General features: G+C 49.2%; 1 protein-coding gene across 6 annotated transcripts in view; it reads right to left on the reverse strand.

Annotated features, from left to right (window-relative positions):
• Window positions 1-20,889, reverse strand: part of CDH13 (cadherin 13) — a 1,404,901-nt gene that overhangs the window by 84,370 nt on the left and 1,299,642 nt on the right. For all 6 annotated transcript variants that reach the window (XM_035024712.1, XM_035024708.1, XM_035024709.1 and 3 more), the window contains 2 exons: window positions 16,598-16,780; window positions 9,853-10,106 (listed from right to left, as the gene is read on the reverse strand). In XM_035024712.1, the coding sequence (XP_034880603.1) occupies window positions 9,853-10,106; window positions 16,598-16,780 (437 nt within the window). The remainder of the gene's footprint in view (window positions 1-9,852; window positions 10,107-16,597; window positions 16,781-20,889) is intronic.

The raw sequence follows: 20,889 nt of genomic DNA on the forward strand, positions 1-20,889 counted from the left end.
TTTTAACTGTTTCTGCTGCTGCTGTATCCCCCGTGCCTAGGAAAAGGCCGGCATGTTGTAAGTGCTCATTCCAGGCCTGTGGGATGAATGAATGAGTCGGCGATAAGAGCTGGCCTATCCCATCCTAACCCTAGTCCAGATCCACACACGCAGCCCTCAGGCAGGGAAGCAAGGCTGGGTAGAGCCGACTCCACGGGGTCTGTTCTTACCCTGTTAGCGTACACAAGGGGACCCCGAATTAAACTCTGTGGGAGACCTGTGGTTCAAAGCCTCATCACTTGAAAATGCAAACTGCAAGACTCCTCTGGGGCACAAACTGGGAGCTACTGCTGAAACACAAGTCTTGAATTAGTTACGGGGCCTACTGCCTCCGGTTCTTTACCTGTGTAAGCACTAAGGCCATGGTGAGCCCTTCGGGAGTCCCCTAGATGCGCTCGGCGGCGGCCTGGTGTTGGTGACTGACTAAGCGGGGCAGTAAGATAAACCAGCTATTCTCCCTAGTCGACTGACCTCTCTTGCCATCCTGAAATGTGCGGCTTTCTCCATCAATACGGCACTGGTAGCTTCTGCAGCAACCTTGGTCTATTTCAAAGGCCTTTATTAAAATTAAAAAAAATAAATAAATAAAAAAACAAACACCCAGCTAAGCAGATTTAGCAGCTTAGAAAAAACAGTGGGTGAGAAACGGTATTAGCGTTTGTCAATATTTCCTATGTTGGCTCCGAGAATTAATTTCTCAGGCTGACAAGAATGACCATCATGATTATATTCAAATATAACCAATTTGAAAAACCATGCTTTCAGTAATGAGAATCTGGCCCATGGCAAATTTACAACAACATGTGTAGAGGGATGTTAAAAAGGTGGCTGGATTATAAAATAACCTTTCAACTGTTGGTCCAAATGGTCAGCTCTTTCATATTAACCAAACCGAGTGCCTCTAATTGAGGTTAATAATGGAAATCTCCCATCTCTGGACCATCATAAAAGCCAGAATTCTATTTTTAGCCACTGAAGATGTTAAATCGTTAAAAATTCAGTTGTTTAATTTATTAGACCTTGTTTCCCCCTGGCATCTTCCTAACAGAAAATCTGACCACTAAAAATAAGAGTCAGCTGTGCTAATATATTTACATAAATAATTAAAAACTCTATAGCAAAGCAGGCGATAAAATGTATTGCCACCATAAACTTCAATGGAAGAACATCACTTTAATTAAAAGCTACAAAGGCACCACTGTAAACAATTCCTTTATATTTCAAGCTCTGTGTTTGTTGACTCGGGAAAGAAATAATTCATTCAACAAAGCAAAACAGAAAGGACCTCACCCCAAATCCTGTTATTGAGGTCAGTAACCACATTTAATTAAGATGAAGTGTTAATAATATATTTTAGTAGAGGGAGTCTCTTCTCTTAATTTCCCCAGGTAGAAATGTTATTATTTAGCCTTTAACTTCTGATTAAAATTTAACAGGTGGGAGTCACCCCAAATTAAACGCTTAAATCTGGTTTTGGAATCTGTTCTTTTTAAAACAAGGAGTCTGAAATCCCCCCTTTCCCTCCCCATAAATGGGAGGCTACTATACACTTTGAGCCTCTGTGTTCCCGAGAATGCAAGTGATGACAAAATCCCAACTTTCAAGCAGATTGATTTTCGACATCTACTTCTAAAGATCTTAGAAGATACAGAACTGTCCCATAGATGGCCCGTGATTTTCACTTCATTTCCCCTCATTTCTGTGATTTTTCTCTGAATGGTCCCCAACATTAAACAAGGTGTTAAAAGGACTTGATGACTCACAGGAAGACCAGCAAAATCTGAAACTGGGCCTTTTAACAAATCTTGGGGGGCTGGATTTTCATCACTCTATGTTGTACCTTTCATCAGCTTGAGGAATGAATTCCGCCTCAGAGCTAAAAGGCCTCCACGTCCAAAAGAGGGAGAAGAAGGGAAATGACTTTCAAAAGACCCAAAGAACTCAGGACAAAGTGGGCTGCAGTTTTCAGAGACATGAGGATCGAATGCGGATCTGATTCAGATATTCTGTGTTTAAAGCATAGGCTTGGTGTGGATCAAGGCGCGGGAAGAAGAGCCGGTTGACGGACATGGCTCTTTACTGTGACCCTCGTGGACCTGGGAAGCCCCCTCCGAGGCCTGTCTGTCCTGCTCAGGCGTCACTCCTGGGATTGGTTTAAAACAAGGCCACATGCTGATGTTGTCGTGGTTGGTAGACATTACTCAGTGTTGGAAGGTGAAAGATAACAGTAGTGCCGATAAAGCATATCTGCTTATACACAAACATGTTTACACACAGACACCTCCAACCCAGCTGCATTAATTCATGCCATGCCTACTAACTGAGCATTTCCATCTGCCTAGCCCAGGCCGGGCTGGGGCTATTTCAAGAACTCCCAGCCCGAGTCTTCTTTGTCTCTGGTGGCCTCATACCAAGTCCTAGTAAATATCCTGCCCTAGTAAATACCCACATTGCACATAACATTTTTTTTTTCCCGTAAAATTTTTGAAGTCATGTTTATACTTAGGCCTTTGGCATTATTCAGCTACCAGGAATATTTCATTAATGATCCCCTAGGATTTCTCTAGAGCAGACTCAGATGTTCTTGCAAGGTCGGATCTACAAATGGCTTGCAAAGGTATAGACAGCTTCACAAATTTTAAAGTTAACCTGATACAGTTGTCATGATGCTATCTCGGATGCTCGATATTTATTCATTTCAATTTTGCTGTTTCCTTTTCAAATTGTGGCGACAACAGATTATGTGTTCAGGTCCCTGACATTTTGTAGGCCCCCTGGAGAATCTGAAGGTCCGCATGCTGGGCCTCAAGTGCTTAATTCTGTAATAGTACTGATGTGGCCCCCTGCGGCTTCATCAGGGAGGGATGGCTACCCTCCCCCCTTAAAGCCTGGGTTTGGTGAGAAGATGGAGGATTAGGTTGGGAATGACAGAAAGGCGTGAGGAGGGTAGTGCTAGATGTCCAGAAAGCCCGGGGAGCACAGTTCCGAGGTCAGAGCAGCCTTCCCGCAGGGGCAGAGGTGATGCCCAGCCCACCTCAGTGGGACACGCAGGGGTGGGCGCCAGCAAAGCTCCGGGACTCTCAGCAGACCTCCCCACACTTGTGCACGCTCCCCTTCCACAAAGGAGGGCTCAGAGAGGCTCCACGAGGCTCTGCTTTCCTCATCAGCAAAAAGGGAGACCAACGATGTGTCGTTTGCAGGGCTGTGAGAAATAAATGACTCTGGTGAAGGGGTTTTTGGTGCACTTGGATATAAACACGGAGGGCGCTCAGTCCCGGTACCAGCAAGCTTGCTGCCCTCGTTCTCAAACCCATGTCTCCAGGGGGCTGTGGAGATGGCTGCCTGTTTGGGCTGGCAGCCGGGTCCTAGGAGGCAGAGAGCCGCAAAGAGGCACGGGGAGAGCGGGGTTGACTAGCGAGACCACAACGATGCTTGAAAACCAATTCTGCCTCCTGGCTCTTTGTCCCCAGCGAGGGACCACTGGTTCTTACTTCCCAAGGAAAGCATGTATTTCCTTCCTTCCTTGCCCTCCGGCCCCCCGCCTTCTTTCTGGGGCACATGCTCTTGCTCTCAGGACTGCAAGCTCCCCGGAGGTTGCAGGCAGGGACCCTTTCTTTCACTCATGAATACCCAGGGCCTCGCGGTGTCACCGGGCTCTAAATGAATACTGTTAAACTTAGTAACTGAATGAATGGATAACTATAATCCTTGTGCTTTTTTTCTCAAGCATTTGGTCTTTAGCAACATGATTATCTATTACTTTGTGCAGAAATCTAATATCATGGCATGTTTCATCATTTTAAATTTACCCTGTGGTTTTTTGTTATGTAGAAAAGCTCAATCCCCAAAAGTTTCCACTGCAGCTAGATGTTCTAACGTCTAGTGACCTCACTACATCCTCTCTTCCCTTCTATTTTTTTTAAAGACTTTATTTATTTGACAGAGAGAGAGACAGCGAGAGCAGGAACACAAGCAGGGGGAGTGGGAGAGGGAGAAGCAGGCTTCCCGCAGAGCAGGGAGCCCGATGCGGGGCTCAATCCCCGGAGCCCGGGATCATGACCTGAGCTGAAGGCAGACACTTAACAACTGAGCCACCCAGGCACCCCTCTCTTCCCTTCTTAATTCGAAAAAATCCCAGTTTTAGAAGCTGGTTTCTACCCAACTAAATGACCATATGGTCCAGTATCCCTTGGAGTTAGGTGTGGTCATGTGACTAATTTTGGCCAATGAGATTTAAATAGAAACGGGGCTGACTTCCAGGAAGTTTCCTTAAAAGACAGGAGACCCGATGCCTTTCTTCCCCTCTTTCCCATCTCACTGTCTGGAATGCAGACACGAAGGTTGGAGCACCAGCAGCCCTCACAGCCCATGAGGAAGGGGATGCCAGCCTGGAGGTGGGCGAATGGTGAGCAGGAAGGAGCCTGGGTCCTTGACAGCTCTGTGGGACCACCGCACAAGCCCTGGACATTGCCATGGCTACTCTAGACTTCTGTTACATGTGACCAAAAAATAGAGTTCTATCTTTTCTGAGACACGGTCATTTTGAATTTTTGTGTTATATTCAGCCAAACTTAATCCTCACAGATACAGCGCTGCTCGACACACCCTTGCAGGGCTCCCTGGATGATTTTTTCCAAAACCATGTTGAGCAGCGATAGGTCATTTCACACTGGTAGGAACGGTATTTCTCCTCAACACATATCTTATATATTCAATGTGTAGGCAGAAGCCTCTGCTGCAGAGTGATTTACTGTACACCCCGGACAAGATGAACTTGGTCTGAAAAAATGCTCAGAATAGGACTTGCTACTGGGTTGCCTCCAAGGAAATCCCCTGATTGTGAAAAATAATGAGACAAGTCCTCTCAGGCTGTCCCGAAGGACTGAGCTGCCGGCTGCCTCCCCAAAGCCACTGAATCAACAGCCAGGACGCAAGGGTTAGTCCCTGGTATTCATTTCACTAGGTGCAGAACGTGGGATAAGGGCAGTCATTTCTAGTTTAGCACAATTACCATTGAGCTGCTCCTTCTGACAGTAATTAGCCAACAAGCTCAGTTTCAAAGCCTGCTCCTCATTAGAGACACCCAGATGTCACAGATGTTTGGTGGGTGTGGAGGCGGGGCTCCACCCTGAGGGCTGCAGGAGGCCCGCGTCTGCGCTGCGTGGAGGGGATGCGGTGGGGGAGGCAGCTCTGTTTCAGAACATGTCTGTAGCGACACGACCTTGGGGCAGAGCGGCTTTCTAATCCTGACATCAATTCAAATCATAAGGGAAAATATAAATGTGACTGCCCGGGTAGGAAAAAAACGAAAAATTCTTTTTATGACAAAAGTCATTAACAATACCAATACTTTTTTGCTCAAAGAATTTTCAAAAAAATTCTTCGTGAAATTAATGATGCACTAAACAATTTAGCTATAAGCCTGTGCACTGACCTTTTCAAAAAATAATTGCATACAATTGGAAACACTCTTAATATCCAATAACAAGGAAATGAATGAATAAATGAGAACATCCATGTAATAGAATAAGAGAATACTATCAAGCAATTAAAAATAAAGGCTATGTCTTGACATGGAAAGCTGTTCACCATACACTGGGAAGGAGTCACGGCAGGTTCCAAAACAGGACAGGTGATCGGAGCCAATTCTGGTAATAAAAACGGAAGGTTTCTCACATGTGACAGAGGGAGATATATCCACGTTGTTAAGAGAGGATTTCCTGTGTAAGATGATTACAGATTCTTTATTATCTTCTTTATTCTTAACTGTCTTTTCCAAAGGCTCCTCCACAAACTATCTTAACTTTATAATAAGGATGAGAAGATACAAGTCATTAAAAAGAAGAATTTCGTCTGTCACCAGCTCACCGATGTCCACTTTGATTTGTCTAAGAGTGCAATGCGATGGGCTTTTTAACAAGTTTTAATAACTCAGGCTTTCTAGTGTGAATATTCACTCTGATGCCTGGACACCTCCTGTCTTGAATGTTACAGGCTTCTCAGAGATCAAGGCGCCTTTCACAGACTTGATTGTTCCCCAGTGAGATGAAAGAGTGTCCTCCAGGGGCCAGCTGTGCCAGCCCTGTGCCCGAGACCAGACGCGCCTTTCATCATGGGAGACAGGACACCGGCCCGGATGGGAATCAGTTAGAAGTTCCTGAGTTTTGTGTGGGTTGCCAGCGGGGAGGAGGTTTCCCTGCTTTGACAGCGAAGGAGCCCATCCTTGGGGAAGAGGCCAGAGCGCCCGTCAGGGTTGGGGCAGGACCTGTATCAGGATCCTGGTCAGGTGGAGCACCTCCGCCTGGGCTCAAAACCTCCCAGGGCCTGGTGAGTCATTTGAGATGAAAATGGAGTTATTGGGGCTGAGTCACAGAGAATCTTGGAATGAAATATTGATAGAGATAGACAGGGTGGTGGGGAGAGACAGAGAAAGGAAGAAGAGGGGGAGGAGAGGAAAAGGGGGAGGGGAAGGATCAAGGGCTGCAAGTATTTTTATTTATTTTATTTTATTTTTTTTAAAAAGATTTATTTATTTATTTGAGAGAGCGAGAATGAGAGAGAGAGCACACGAGAGGGGGGAGGGTCAGAGGGAGAAGCAGACTCCCTGCCGAGCAGGGAGCCCGATGTGGGACTCCATCCAGGGACTCCAGGATCATGACCTGAGCCGAAGGCAGTCGCTTAACCAACTGAGCCACCCAGGCGCCCGGGCTGCAAGTATTTTTAAATGCTGGAACTGTTAAGCAAACCAGCCACCGAGAAACACCTCAGCTGCATTTCCCCAGGGGACTCACAAAATTGAACTTGGTCACAGTGACTCTCCGTGGTTCCTGATGACTCAGCCCCCATTCCGGTCTCCTGGGAAGAGCGTCCTGCACTCCTCTGGTGGTCATGGTGGGACGTGGGGCCCCCGGTGGCCACACTCCACCCCCCTGCTATTCTGTTTGGCTCAGAGATGGGTGTGTGTCCTAGCTGGCTCAGTGAGACCCAAGCCCGGCCCTTGGACTTGAACTTTCAATTGGGAAGCATCTCTTCTTGCTGGGAGGGCCAAGGACTGGCATTGCTGGTGGCCATTCAGGCACGGCTGGGGCTGAAGCTGACCCCGGGGGAGAGCAGAGCCACGAGGTGCAGAAAGAGCATACTCTGGACACATGAGTCCTCATCCTGGGTACCCTCGTCCCTGTGCACTTTTCGGTCATGTGGGCTGATACGTGCTGTCTTGGGCTAAGCCACTTGGAGGTGGGACCTAGCAGCTTAGGAAGAAGGGTCAGATCTGTGATGACCAACGGAGTTTCCCACGCTTCTGCTTTTTCCCTCGGGTCTCCTGTCTAGTAATTAACACATTACTTTCTCTGACCTCCTCTTCTCACGTGGTGGGCACCATGGACCTTCTGCCTGTGATACAAGGGGGAACACTTGCACCCCCCACTCCAGTAGCTGGGTCCTTGTGCTCCGTGGCTCACGTCCTCGTCTTGACACCCCTCAATGTCTTGGCTCTGGCCAGTCACGCCCTCCCTCTCCGGGCCAGAATCCTGTCCCTAACTCAGTTTGCTGGGATGGCTCTCCGAGGCCTGTCCCACATTTCCAGCTCCATGTGCCATCTGCAGGATGGAATCTCCTCTCTCCACACCAGCTGCCCACTGTGGTGGGCGGCCACATCTGAGAACATGAGCTCTGTGGCCCTGTCAAGGTGCCCTGATTTGGGGGATGCCTGGGTGGCTCAGTCGGTTAAGCGTCTGCCTTAGGCTCAGGTCATGATACCAGGGGTCCTGGGATCGAGTCCCGCATCGGGCTCCCTGCTCTCCCTCTGCCTGCCTCTCACTCTCTCTCTGTGACAAATAAATAAAATCTTTTTTTTTAATAATTTAATAACAATGTGACTAAGTAATTTCTTAAAAATGAGGACCGTGTTAATGAACTGGAATTTCAAATACAGCAAGTATCAAGTATATGCATTGCAAGGAAACAAATAAAATCTTAAAAAAAAAAAAAAAGGTGCCCTGATTTGGGAGGCTCACGACGGCAGCTCAGACAAAGCAGACACACCCGGTGTACATGGAACTTCGAAGGCGAGTGGCACAGTGTGGGAAATGGTTGGAGGCGGGTCACTCATTCTCCTCGTGCCAGCCCGTCACTTCCCATCCCCTAGAGACTCAGCACCACCTAATTCCTGTGCTATCGAGGGCCTGGTTCGAAACATGTTCTTCAGTTTGATACACTGTTATCCAGTGATTCTTCTAGCAAATTCCCCCTTTTGCCTAAGTCGGCCAGAGCTGGTCTTGAACAGAGCCTGGGCAGACCCACCTCCCCCTTTGTCGCTATCTGTCACGCATCTGCCCCCCACCCCCACCACGTTAAGGCTCTCTGGCGACATCCCAAGTCACAAAGCAACCACAGAGCGCACCCCCCCCCCTCTGGCCCCAGCAAAAACAAGCCCATCAAAATTCCACTTTCTCCCCACCCCAGAGTCCCCTCTTCTGTCTCCTGTTGTGGAAGTACAAAATGACAGTTAAGCCCCCCAAAGACAACCTAGATTAGTATGACTGCCTTAAGGTCTGTTAAGCTATTAGTTTCCCCATCTAAGGACTTAAGGAAAGCTTGCTCTTTGGTATTTAATTGCGTATTTCCTTTGCCAGGTACCCAGCGGGAAAAGGAAAGAGAGAAAACAGAATGGCTATTTCAGAGTCACATTATTGTCGGATTTGGTATAGTTCCGACCTGTATCTAGTTCATCTGGCATTTCGGAAAGTTCTGTTGTGAAACTAAATCCCCTTCTGGGTTGGAAACTAACGTGAGCTGCTTTCCTGCCAGTTTGCTCCGGTAACGGGGCCACGTGGAGACCGCGATGCGTTTCCAGGTGTTTCAAATCAGGAAAATGCGGCACGTGTTTATTAGAAGTGTATCTAATACTTGATTATCTGTTCCTCCTAGGAGAAGAAGATTAGATTTTGGAAGAGAAAGATTAATAACTTTCTTTTGTGGAGACAAGCGTGCATTTGGACCTGCACGCCCGATTTAGGTTCGTCGTGAAACACTGCGCCAAGGAGAGCAGTTTGTCTCCTCTGGCTCTGTGGGTAATGATCACTTAATTAAATCTTGTCATGAAAATACCTTCTTTCTCAACACCAGACAGAGCTTAAGAAATGAAGACAGAAATATTTAAAGACTATTTTTTTTTGGCTTGCCATGTATCAGTGGAAACCCTAACCCCGACGTTCCATTTCTAAGTACCAGCAATGTCTGGTTCCTTCCCCTTTTGACAGGTTCAGAATCCACAGCACTTAGCAGAGAGCGCGGACTTTGCAGACTGTCCTATTTCTATTCTGATTCCTCTGCTACTAAGCTGGGCCGCCTTGAGCTATTACTGAACCTCTCTGGATTCATAATACCCTTGTCTGTATGTGGAGTCAGCCAACGCCTTCCTTATCAAGTCCTGGTGCCTTCCTTATCAAGTCCTGGTGACAAGAATATAGGTCAAGTGTCTGAGAGGCAGGGGGCCATAGATGGTGGCTTTTCTTTTTTTCAGGGACTATGCTTGGCAGACCCCTCTGGCCATTTAGAAACACAGCCCTGAAGTCACCCTCTTCTGGAGCTGGTCTAGTGCTGGGAGCCAGGTGTGGGGGCAGTGGCCCCCTGGAGTCAGCCTGGTCCTGATATCATCAGCCATGAGCTCTTCATTATGACATGTACCTTCTACTTACCCAGATCACTAACAAATTTAATTTAATGCTAGTTCACTCCTGACAACCAGGCCTGCAGCCGGAAATGAAATACCATTTCTGTCTCGGGTCCCCAGTTAGGGAGTCGCTCACCCACCTGATGGTTTGATGCTGCAGGGAATCGGGGTCCGTGGCGTTCACGGTCAGGAGCACGCTGCCCACAGAGATGTTCTCCTGCCTGGTCACCGTCATGGGGTCTGGGTAGAAAACCGGACCCTCGTTGACATCCAGGACGGTGATGTGGACGGTGGCCGTGGAGCTGGGGCCGTAGGAGACGTCGGGCACCAGCGGGTCCTCATTTTCCACTTTGATTAGCAGGGTGTGAAAGGCAGAAATCTCGTAGTCCAGGGGCTAGAAAGCAGAGACGGGAGGCTCAGCATGTGTATCTGCTACAAAGGGTGGATGCCTTTGCCCCAAGTCCCTGTGATACCCCACGAGCCAATGTGGATGATCAGGGATGGATCCAGGTTTTGTGGGCTAACCTGAATGCAACGTGGGGTCCTCCTTTAGGATATGAAACATACAGATACAGAATTCGGGATGGAAGCTGGTAGTGTTTTTGGGATCGAGAGTAAGTGACAACACATGATGTGAGTCTCAGAGTCCTGGGGCCCCCGTCTGAGACCTCTTTAGGCGACGCCCTTGCCCTGCTGACATTAAAAAGCTTCCTACCTGTAACCTGTAGCCCCATGACTCCAACACTCAGGGGGGGTCAGGGACGAACAGCTCTGCAGCCTAAGCTTCGCCAGCTACGGGGTTCACCCTGCCTCGGTTACCATGAGGGGGAGGTCCAATGGAAAAGGCAGCCCAAAGGTCCATTCTCAACGCTTTCGTCTCACTGGCCACAAGCCCCGAGGCTGGAGTCCGGACAGCAAGTAAAGGAGTTTCTCCTCCCACAGGTGCATTTCCGGGTAGGGCGTCATGTAGGTAAAAGGACTGGAGAGGATTGGAGACACGTGGGGATACGCCTCACGGCCCTTCCCCACCTGAGGGCATTTGAAAATGTGCGGGGTATTTTCAGTGGTCGCCATGACTCAGGGGCTCTGTGGTCAGATACGGGGCAGGGGTAGTCTTTGTGAGACACACGGCTGTGCTGGGACCCCTCCCCAACATGATGGTGGACGGTCCTGGCCCCAGGGTCACGGAGGTGCGGCCCACTCTAGGTGAGTCTACGAAAGAGGCGGATAGTACTTGCCTCCCCCAGCTGCTGTGCAGAGTAAATCAGATCACGTTCAGGAAACCCCACGTAGACATTATTAATATGGGGGTCCTGCCCATCATTGAACGACACGGATGGCATTCACTTGGCCACTCTCTTTCCAAACCATAAGATGATGCAGGAGTGACATTTCCTGTCACTGAGGGTATGTGGGGAGACATTTAGGTCAGATGAGGGCAGCCTGTTTATTTCAAGTTGTTTTCCTCATGTTGACTGCGGGGGATGAGTAGCTAACTCCTCAGACCCAGGACATATGGATACGCTTGCTGGAAGGACAGGACTAAAGTGAGTACAGGGAGTTGGTTCGCACTCGACTGGAAGGAAGCAAATGACAGGCAGGCTGTAAGGGCCACGGGAAGTGGGAGCAGCCTGAGACCGGGAAGCTGGGGAGAGAGCCCTGCGGGTGTGAGAGCTGGAACTGAATCCAGCTGGTTGAGTCGGAGTCAGAATGACTGTAGGCAAATCATGTTACCTTCATAATAACTAACATGCATTAGCACACCCCACACGTGTGCACGCACGCAGAGGAAATGCTGACACAGGAGGGCTTCCTGATGGCAACAGGACCTCCTCTCTCTGCACCTGCAACCACTCCCGGAGGGACTTAAAGAGCTAACAGATGTAATGCTCTTGGCACCTAGGCGCTACCCAGTTATATTTTGGTCCCATCCATCCCTGAAACGCAGGAATACTTCACCACTCCATCGCTTTCCAGGAAGAGGTTTCTGTCTATCCCGAGTGACGCCCCAAATATGCAACCTCAGTGAAGTACATTTCAAACAGGGGCTGGGGGTTGCCATGCTCAGAAGACGTGCATCCCGATTAGGATACTGAAGGGCAGAAGCCTTTGGCTTGTTGGGTCGTGACCACTTTGCACTCCGTGCTCTGAGCAGAGCTGACACGCGGAGCCCAGGGTTCGGGAGCCTCCCCCACCGGCCCCAGTGCCGGGCAGACCCAGCACGCTTCTGGAGACAAAGTTAACTAGCAAACTGACATTTGTGAAATCCCAAATCTAGCCCAAAGGAATTTTCTACCATGATGAAAAGGCCACCAGGCTGGGGTTTCTTCCCTTTATGAGCTCCACGGGGCTCGGAACAGCAGAATTTGGGCCTGGGGTTGAGGCTGACATGGTGAGCGGGAGGGCCAAGCCACCTGCAGCATGGAGTGGGGCAGACCCGGGCGGAGGGAGAAGATCGGGGTCCTGAGGGGATGAGAGCTGGCTTATTTACACATGACCTTGAAATAGAATGGCTAAAATGTGTGTTTCTTTACATGCTAGGTACATGTGTGTACATTTTTTGGATAAGTACATGCGTGCCTTTATAGTCAACATGCACACGCATGTCTTTGCATGTTAAATGTGCATGTGTGTTTGTCTATATTAGATATGCATGTACGTGTATGTATGATAGGTGTGTGTGTGTGTGTGTGTGTGTGTGTGTGTGTGTGAGTTAACTCTATTTGGGTTCCCTGAGACTCCAGCCGAGTCTGGAAGCAGAGCCTGAGGCAGGGATTTGGAGTATGATTTATGGGCTCAGCTTCTCAGAAGAGAGGGAGAGAGCAAGGATATGGTCTCTGCAGGAGTCCAGCCCAGTGCCGGGGGAGCTCTGGAACTTTCGCTGACCGCCAAATCAGCCCCAACTCAGGGGCAGGGGCTGGCCTCTTGCATCTGCCTGCAGTTAGGCACAGACTGCAGGCTCTCTCCAGTGGGCAGAGCTGGCCTGCGTTCCCCTCTCGGTGAGGGCAATTCTGGGAAGACAGAGGCTGGGAGCATTATTTGTCAGCACTTGGGGCTCTCGGAGTGGCAACCTCACCCAGTAAGGGAACCCAGTGGGTGTGTTAGTCTCCTAGGGCTGCCGGAACAAAGGACTGGGTGGCTTAATACCAAGGAAATCAACCGTCTCCCAGTCCTGGAGACCAGAAAGTGCAAAATCAAATGTGAGCAGGGCCATGCTAGCTCTGAAAGCTCTAGGGGAACCTTCCCTGCCTCTTCCCGGGGTCCTGTGGCCTGCAGCCGCCCAACTCCCATCTCTGCCTCCACGGTCACACGGCCCCCTCCCTGCGTGTCTCTGTCGTCTCCTTATAGGAACACGGTCCTGCTGGAGGAGGGCTCACTCCCTCCACCATGACCTCAACTAATCACATCTGCAGTGACTCTTATTCCAAATATGGCCACATCCACAGGGTCTGGGGGTAAGGACTTCAAAATATGTTTTCTTGGGGGACATAATTCAATCTATACCAGTGGGGCACCCATGGCTCCCCGACCCCCACAATATACATGTCTGATTTTCACCACCGCCCTTCATTATTTTCCATGACATTATTTGTCCCTTATTGTGCACCTACTGTGAGCTAGGAGCGCTCTGTGTGCATCAACTCACCCAATCCTCACTTTACGTCATAATAGTGGGTGTTTTTAGTCCCCTTTTGTCGATGAGGGAACAGGCTCAGAGAGGTTGAATAACTCAGTCAAAATCACACAGCTAATAAGCGGCACCGGGCCATGCTTTGTGGCCCGGGGAGTGTGATGAGAAAGGAAGAAGAACCGACATCCCCTGAATGCAACACTGGCCTGGGAGGGTTTGAGAACTGAACAGTGCTACAGGTGAAGGGGGGTGGTGAGTCTCACAGTGCCTTTCTGGAGGGCAGGGCCGCTCGAGCGCTCGTTCCCGTCTGCACGGTGCTGGCTGTAATAATTCGAGCTGTGCGTTCCCCGGGCTAGGCCACCGGGAGCTGGCACAACGTGGCTCTCTTCTCCTGGACCCTGCTCTGGCTCACAATGGATGAAGAAGCCCTCCTTCATCTCGGGCATATGACTTTAGTAGTGTGATCTGTCTGATGCGGGGTCTCTGGATCAGGGAGGGGAGGGAATTGGAAACACTTCCAATAAAGTTCCAGAGAGTCGATCCAACTACTATTTCATTGAGCATCAAGTGAGGGTGTGGACTACTGTCGTGGAGACTTTAAGGGCTGGGAAAGCCATCCCACACGGGAAGGGTAAAGAACCTGGGGTTTGCTGTCTGGAAGAGGGAGGGTTTGAAAGCGATCCAACAGTGATTTGTAAGCCTATTACGGGTTTGGGGATCAAGGCTTTCTGGATGTTTCCTTCTCCTTCAGGGACAAAAGGGAAAATACACTTAAAATGGAGGGTGGATTATGTTCAGCTGAAAGGGTAACTCTCTGACAGTTGTGGAATAGGTTTACAAAGCAACTAAGAGCATTCCTGACTAGAAGGTTTTAAAGAAGAAACAGGTACTTGCTTTCCAGAGCTGTTAGGATTTGGTCCTGCAGGGAGGCAGGACTCCCCTGGGAGCCACACAGTCCTGAAACTTCTGCTCGTTCTTCGGTACGCTAACTGCTAACTGGTTAGGGCACAACTGCTCATTGCCCAGTGACCATGCCCACCCTGTGCTCCCCTACCCATCTCTTCCTGCAGAGGCTCCGAAAGCCAGATTTGGACTTCCAAGCCTTCTTCGCAGCTGAGGATGGGTATGTGTTATCTGGCCAATGAAACATCACAGGAAATTATCTGAGAAACCACTGGAAAAGATATTTCCTTCCCTGATGAGAGGAGAGGGGCACTGGAGAGCACTCTCTTGTTTCCCTGGCTGCCTTCTTGCTTCCTGCCTTAGAACATAGCAGAGGGAAGACGTGCTGGCTCTCTGACACCTTGAACTGCCAGCCAATCGTAGACTGGCCTACCTTCACCTAGTTAGGAAATCATTAAATTCTCTTTATTATTTAAGCCACTATCAGCCTGGTATTCTGTTACTTGCACCTGAGAGCATTCCTAACGAAGCACTGGGTTGCTGGCAAAGTGAAGAGCATGGGGAACAAGGCCTGGCCTGCCTGTAGAAAGCTGTCCTGGGGCTTCGAGTCAGGTGGGTTGAGAAGCAGAGAGAGCCCAAGGCCCTCAGAGGAATTCACATGGCAGGCAGCCAACGGGAGGGGGAGTCTCCATTTTAATTCTGAAGCAAAGGGAGTCCACTCACTAGTAAAACTGGCACCCAGAGGGAGCCCCAGTAGCTGCAGGCACCTCCTCCGCAGGAATTTGCAGGTGCAAACTCGTCCTCAGGCAGTGCTCATGCACAAGGCTGTGCTCCACGAACCCCAGCATCTCCTGGGGCCCGCAGCGCCTCTCCCTCATACGGTGACCCTGCAGGCATGTGTGGGAGGGGCCCAGGAACCTGGGTTGTAACTAGCCTCCCCAGTGATGCTCCTGTATGCTAACATTTCAGACTCAGCATCATGGGCCACAGTGGCGATGTGGGGAGAGGGGAACGCCCCTTTGTGACTCTGGTTTTCTCGTAGTGTCTGTTCCTCAAGATGTCGCGCACACGGGCCGGGGAGAACTGCACTCTTCTAGGATTTATGATGGGGCTGTATATTTCCCCAAGCTCTGCCTTCCAGCTGCAGGTTTGGAAAATTGCCTGATGGCGTTTATGGATACAGGCTCGACTTCCATAACTGGAAACTGCTGTGGTTTGCAGGAGAGCCGTGGTAGGAGCTCCTGACGACCTCGCCTTTGCCCGTGTTATCAGAGGGGAACCGGGAAGGCCCGTGGGTGGTTCTCCTCAGCCAGACCTCTGAGGTTCAAAATGAATCAAGTACTGGAAAGAACAGGGCTTGGGAGAAACCCAGTCCCTCCTCCTCCGGAGCAAGCCGGAAGCATCTCTGAGATCTGCCATTCTCAGGGGCTCTGGGTCCTGCCCCCGGAGAAGGTTGTGGAACTGTGTATGGGACCCTGCTCGAGGCTGAATAAGGACCTCCCAGTATGACCACGGGTGGATCCCCGGAAACTTATGGGGCAAAAGGGACTTCACAGATGTGAGTAAGCTAAGGACCTTGTGGACGGAGAGGATCCTGGATTATCCCTGTGGAGCCCTGGAGTCACAGAGGTCCTTAAAGGAGGGAGGCAGGGAAGTCAAAGGAAGAAACAGACGTAAGACAGGAGCTGTCTGGCTGCCTGGAGCTACAAGAAAGGGCCACAAGCCAAGGAAGGTGGGTGGCCCCCAGCCGCTGGGAAAGATAAGGACATAGGTGGTCCCCTAGAGCCTCCAAGAGGACCCGGCCCCGCCATCCTTAGCCTGAAGCTGATTTTGGAGCTCTGGCCTCCAGAACTTATAAATGAGAATATAAGTCTGTGTTGTCTGAGGCCACCGAGGGTGTGGTCTTTTGTGACAGCAGCCCCAGGACCCGCACACGGGCTCGAGAGCCAGGCCCTGTTTATCTCCTGTTTGTAAGAGAATAACCGGGACTCTGCTGGGACAGACTAAGAAGACATGTAATGATCCACATTTTTGATCAGAGATCTTTAAAAAACCTTCACATATCCTGTTTTTGCATATCTTTGATAATTCATTTCCAATCATATGGAGAATCTCGTTTAAAAATTAACTTTGGGTTCTTTTTTTAAGGTTACACATACGTTTGAGTTTCCTAGAACCTGTGAAACGGGCTGGTTTAGTGGCTGTGAGGATATTAAGTCCACCCTTAAGCCCTGAGCCTTTTTCTTTTTCAACCCCAGGAAGAGGAGACTAGGGCTGCCTTCTCCTTGACGTTCCCGAGCAGGGAGGCCCTCTGCCTGGCGTGGAGGGAGGAGCATGGGAAGTCCACTTACTTTGACCACGGATAGCATCCCCTCGTTGGTCTGAGGGTTGGTGTGGATCTCGAAGCTCTGGCCAGGGTTTCCGTTGATGATGGTGTAGGCCGCCCTCCACGCGCCTGTGGAGGGGTCGTCCTTGTCTTCAACTGTCAGGTTGACAATAACCCCCACAACTCCTTCCTCGACAGTGGCTTGAAACTGCAAACAGAGAAGATGGTTACTGTCACTATTTGGTAAAGACAGCACTGACCCTCTACAGAGCCCTTCCCACAGGCCCGGCAGTGGGTCCGTTACCCACATCAACTCATTTCACGGTGAATAATGCAAGAGAGCCCAGCGGGCAGACAGTCCGCTCCTCCTCTTGGCCTTCCCCGCACCGAGGTGGGGCCAGGAGACTGCCTTCTCTCCCCGCCCCCGAATGTGGCCAGAAGTGATGCTTGCCAGCTGGGAGCAGCCGTCCCTTCTTCTCGGTGCCTCTCCTTCCATCTATCTACACGCAGAGGACCCCAGGACCCCAGGGCAGGGTGCGGCCACAGACGGAAGAACGTGGGTCCCGAGTCCCCCCACCCGTCCTGAGCTGTTGTTGAAGGAGAAACAGACTCCTACGGAATTTGAGCCTTTATACAATTTTGTGTGTCTACTTCGGCAGCCTCACCGACCCTCAACAACAAGGTCACCGGGGCGCCGGGGCCCCTTCCTTGCATGTGGAGGGACTGGAGCTGGAAACCCCGTGTTTGACTCCAAGGCCTCTGCTCAATTGCACCATCTCCTCTGGAGAAGAGAGCCCATTTCACCTGCCCCACCCCTTCCCCACAACCAACAGGACTTTCAAAACCCATTTCCTAAGGAAACATATAAATCAGTTGTTTGGACCCTTGCTGTGCCCGTGTTTTTATTGTCTTACATCTCAAATACTTGCTGCAAGTAGGTGTGGTGAGAATAAATCAACAAATGAAAAATCAGTTTTCCCATAGATAGAGAATTTCAGGAGCTATCATTCGCACATTCCTTTGAGCTGGAAGCAGAAAGTATTGTTTTGGTGCTTACCTCCGACATACTACAGGTGAATAGTAATCTGTTTGCAAATATTTTACAAACAAGTAATACCAGTAAGCTGACAAGAAGAAGAAATATCTTGGAATTTCAATTAGTAGGAAAGCGAATCTAGAGACAGTGAGGCGATGTCAGAAAGCCCTTGTGTTCAAAGAGAAGTAATTTGAGAAATGGGGTTTCGAAAGCAGTGGCTGATTAATTGACTTGCAAATCATTAATCATAAGCCTTAATCTTGATGCCTTGGGGGGATGGGGCGGGGACAGTTACTAATTTGTCTACCACACCTCAGCAAACCTGGGTGGGTTGTTCGTTTCTGTGAAAGGGGCGCTGGGAAATTCTTGGAACCTGATGGCAGGATTGAAAGTAGCTGGGGAGGGGGGAGGGGGGGATGCTGTCACACAGATAACGGCTCCAGGCGACAGTGAAGTTGACCTGATTCCTAAGTAGTCCTCTCTTCTAGCTTTCCCTCCTTCTCACAAAATTCATGGAATTCCTAAGCTTCAATCTAGATAGGCGGTTCTCAGCCCTGTCTGCACATTAGAATCTCTTCAGTTTTTTTGTTTGTTTTTTTAAATAACATGGGCCCTATTCTAATTCAGTGGGTTTGGGGTAAGGCCTGAGATTCAGTATTTTCTTAACCTGCCCAGATAATTCTAGTATGCGGTTCTGTTGAGAGAAGCATGATAGAGTCCAAGGTCAAGGTCAAGAACGGTAAGGAGGTGTCAATGTCGAGCCCACCCTGGTACTGAGCGGCTGCCTGGGCTCCATGCTGAGGGCCTGCGGTGCATCTGGCTCAGCAGGAAGGAGTGCTGGGATCGGCCCTTGCTGTCAGCCGCGTGTCCTCGGTGCTATCTAATCCCTTCAGATTCAGATGAAGAAAGAGGCACAGAGAAGGAAGAAAGTCCAGAGTCGTTCAGTGAACCAAAGATCAAGTCCATGTCTCCTGGATTCCTGTAATCTCTGCTTTTAGCAAGTTCTATTACTCAAGACCCCCATCACTGAGGCCCGTCCTTCACCCCTGCTGTGGTCCAGGGCCAGAGGACTGGTTCTCTGGCCCCACTGATCACACCAGACCTCGGCTCATAACCTGTCCTCGTGTGTCTTCTGACACCTGTAACTTAGGACACCAGGTGGGCGATTACGTGGGCACAGGGAGCGCTGAGACTGGACGATGCTGGGATCCATCCGTGTAGTAAAGGTGCTGGTACAACCAATATAGAGGTGAGGAGTTGCTTTGTCAAAGTGGACGAGGGTCACATTGCAGATGAAGACACAGAACACATCATGATTTTGAGGAGGCTGGAGGTTCAGTGAAGGCTCTGCTGTTCCCAGCTTTCTCCCTAGCCCCTCACATGATGCTAGGTGCAGAGAGGGGCCCCAGAAAATATTTGTTGAATGAGTCAGTGGTCTTAAATACAGGGCGTGGGACCTGGCCTCAAAGGCCAGGGCAGGAGTGGGGGGAAGAGGAAATGTGAGGGTGCAGCTCTACAGGGGCCGTAAGAGGGACCGGCTGGCTGACTGATGCCTGATCCTGCTGCTTGCTTGATGTTCCAGAAGGCTAAGGATGGATTGATCTCTCTTGTTCTCCAGGACATCTCTAGCATAGCTGTCCTGTGACTTTCGTGGATCTTAGGTAATGTTACCTTCATTGGCCCTTCCTACCATAATAGGTTTTTATGGGTTTTAAAAATTTCATTTTTTTCTGATGTGAGGAAAAAAATTAAAATTTTCTTTGACCCTGAAAGTTCTTTTTCTTCTGATTTTAGGACCCTAGGCACTGTGCCTATGACACCTGATGGATGACTTGGCCCTGATCCCCAGTACATAGCACAGTGCTGGACACATGAAGATCTGATGGACAGATGGATGGATGGGTGGATTTGTAAAATTAATATTTAGGCCAGGTCTAAGTGGGAAAAAAACCTGTGCAGTTTTCCCAGGACACTTTTCTTTTTTAATGTCTGTAGCACCTACCATAGGGGCTGACATAGAACACCCTTTTAGTGTGTGAGCAAATGATTCCAAATGGAATAATGTGGTATTGTTTTAGGAATTCTCACAGTGTGTATTGTGGTCCTGATATATCCTTATTTGTAGTAATGTGTCCACAGCTACATTTTCCTACCATCCATCCACCCATCTATCATCCACCCATCCATCATCCATCCACCCACCCATCATTCTCCATCTATTCTCCATCCATCCTCCATCCATCTATCCATCCACCATCTATCCGTCCATCCATCCATTCTCCATCCCTCAATTTATCCCTCCATCCATCCCTCCATCCATCCCTCCATCCATCCTCCATCCATCCTCCATCCATCATCCATCCATCCATCCATCCATTTATCTTCCTTCCTTCCATCCATCCATCTTCCAGACCAGTCAGTCAACAATTTGGTGGGTGGCTTCTCTGTGCCAGGCATGATATAGTATTAAATTCTAGGGATATGCTAGAACACAAAACAGACATGGCATATGTATGGTTATAAAACTGTGCTGAATGTTAGGAAAAAAGTAACACTGAGCCCGTAGCTTGAATGGGGAGTGGTGAGAGGGAGTGGGTGCCTGAACCAGTCTGGGGAGGGCCCTTAGGGAAGAATTCCCTGAAAATGGAAAGCAGATGAGGGGTTAAGAAGGGGAAAGGAGAGAGAGCATTCCTGGCATCTGGAACAGCAGGAGCAAAGGCCAAGGGTGGAGGGAGGACGGTACATTTGCAGTACGGAGGGAAGGTGGGTGTGGCTGGAGTGCAGGCAAGGGCCAGGGAGAACTGTCTGCCATTGGACTCCAAAAGAGGATAGAGTCAGATCATGTAGGGCTTTGGGAGCCACAGAAAGGCATTTGGAATTTACCTTGAAAGTAAAGTGGAGTCTAGTCAAGGAACTGGGTTATGTTTAAATCTACTCTTGAGAGAATTCAGAAAAAAAAAATCTTTAAATATAGAAAACATACAACACAATTATTTTAGTCTTTGTTAAGACCATTATCTGATTCTTGCATAAACTACAAAGCCAGTTTCCTTGAGCATCCATTTAGAAACTCATTATTGCTTAATTAAATACCCATTCTATTAATTCTATTCAATGTTTTAACCCCATTATGTAATTCAAGATGGAAAATCAAATAGATTAAAATGAAATAGTACCATTTTATATTTCTATAGCAATGCTCATTTTGTGATTTAGAAACAATAGACATTAATTTAGCATACAAGAGCAGGAAGAATTATTGATTGTAACATTACTTCTTT

This window comes from Mirounga leonina, unplaced genomic scaffold, assembly GCF_011800145.1.
Source record: "Mirounga leonina isolate KUSES-001 unplaced genomic scaffold, KU_Mleo_1.0 Mir_180, whole genome shotgun sequence".
NCBI classification, from domain to species: Eukaryota; Metazoa; Chordata; class Mammalia; order Carnivora; family Phocidae; genus Mirounga; species Mirounga leonina.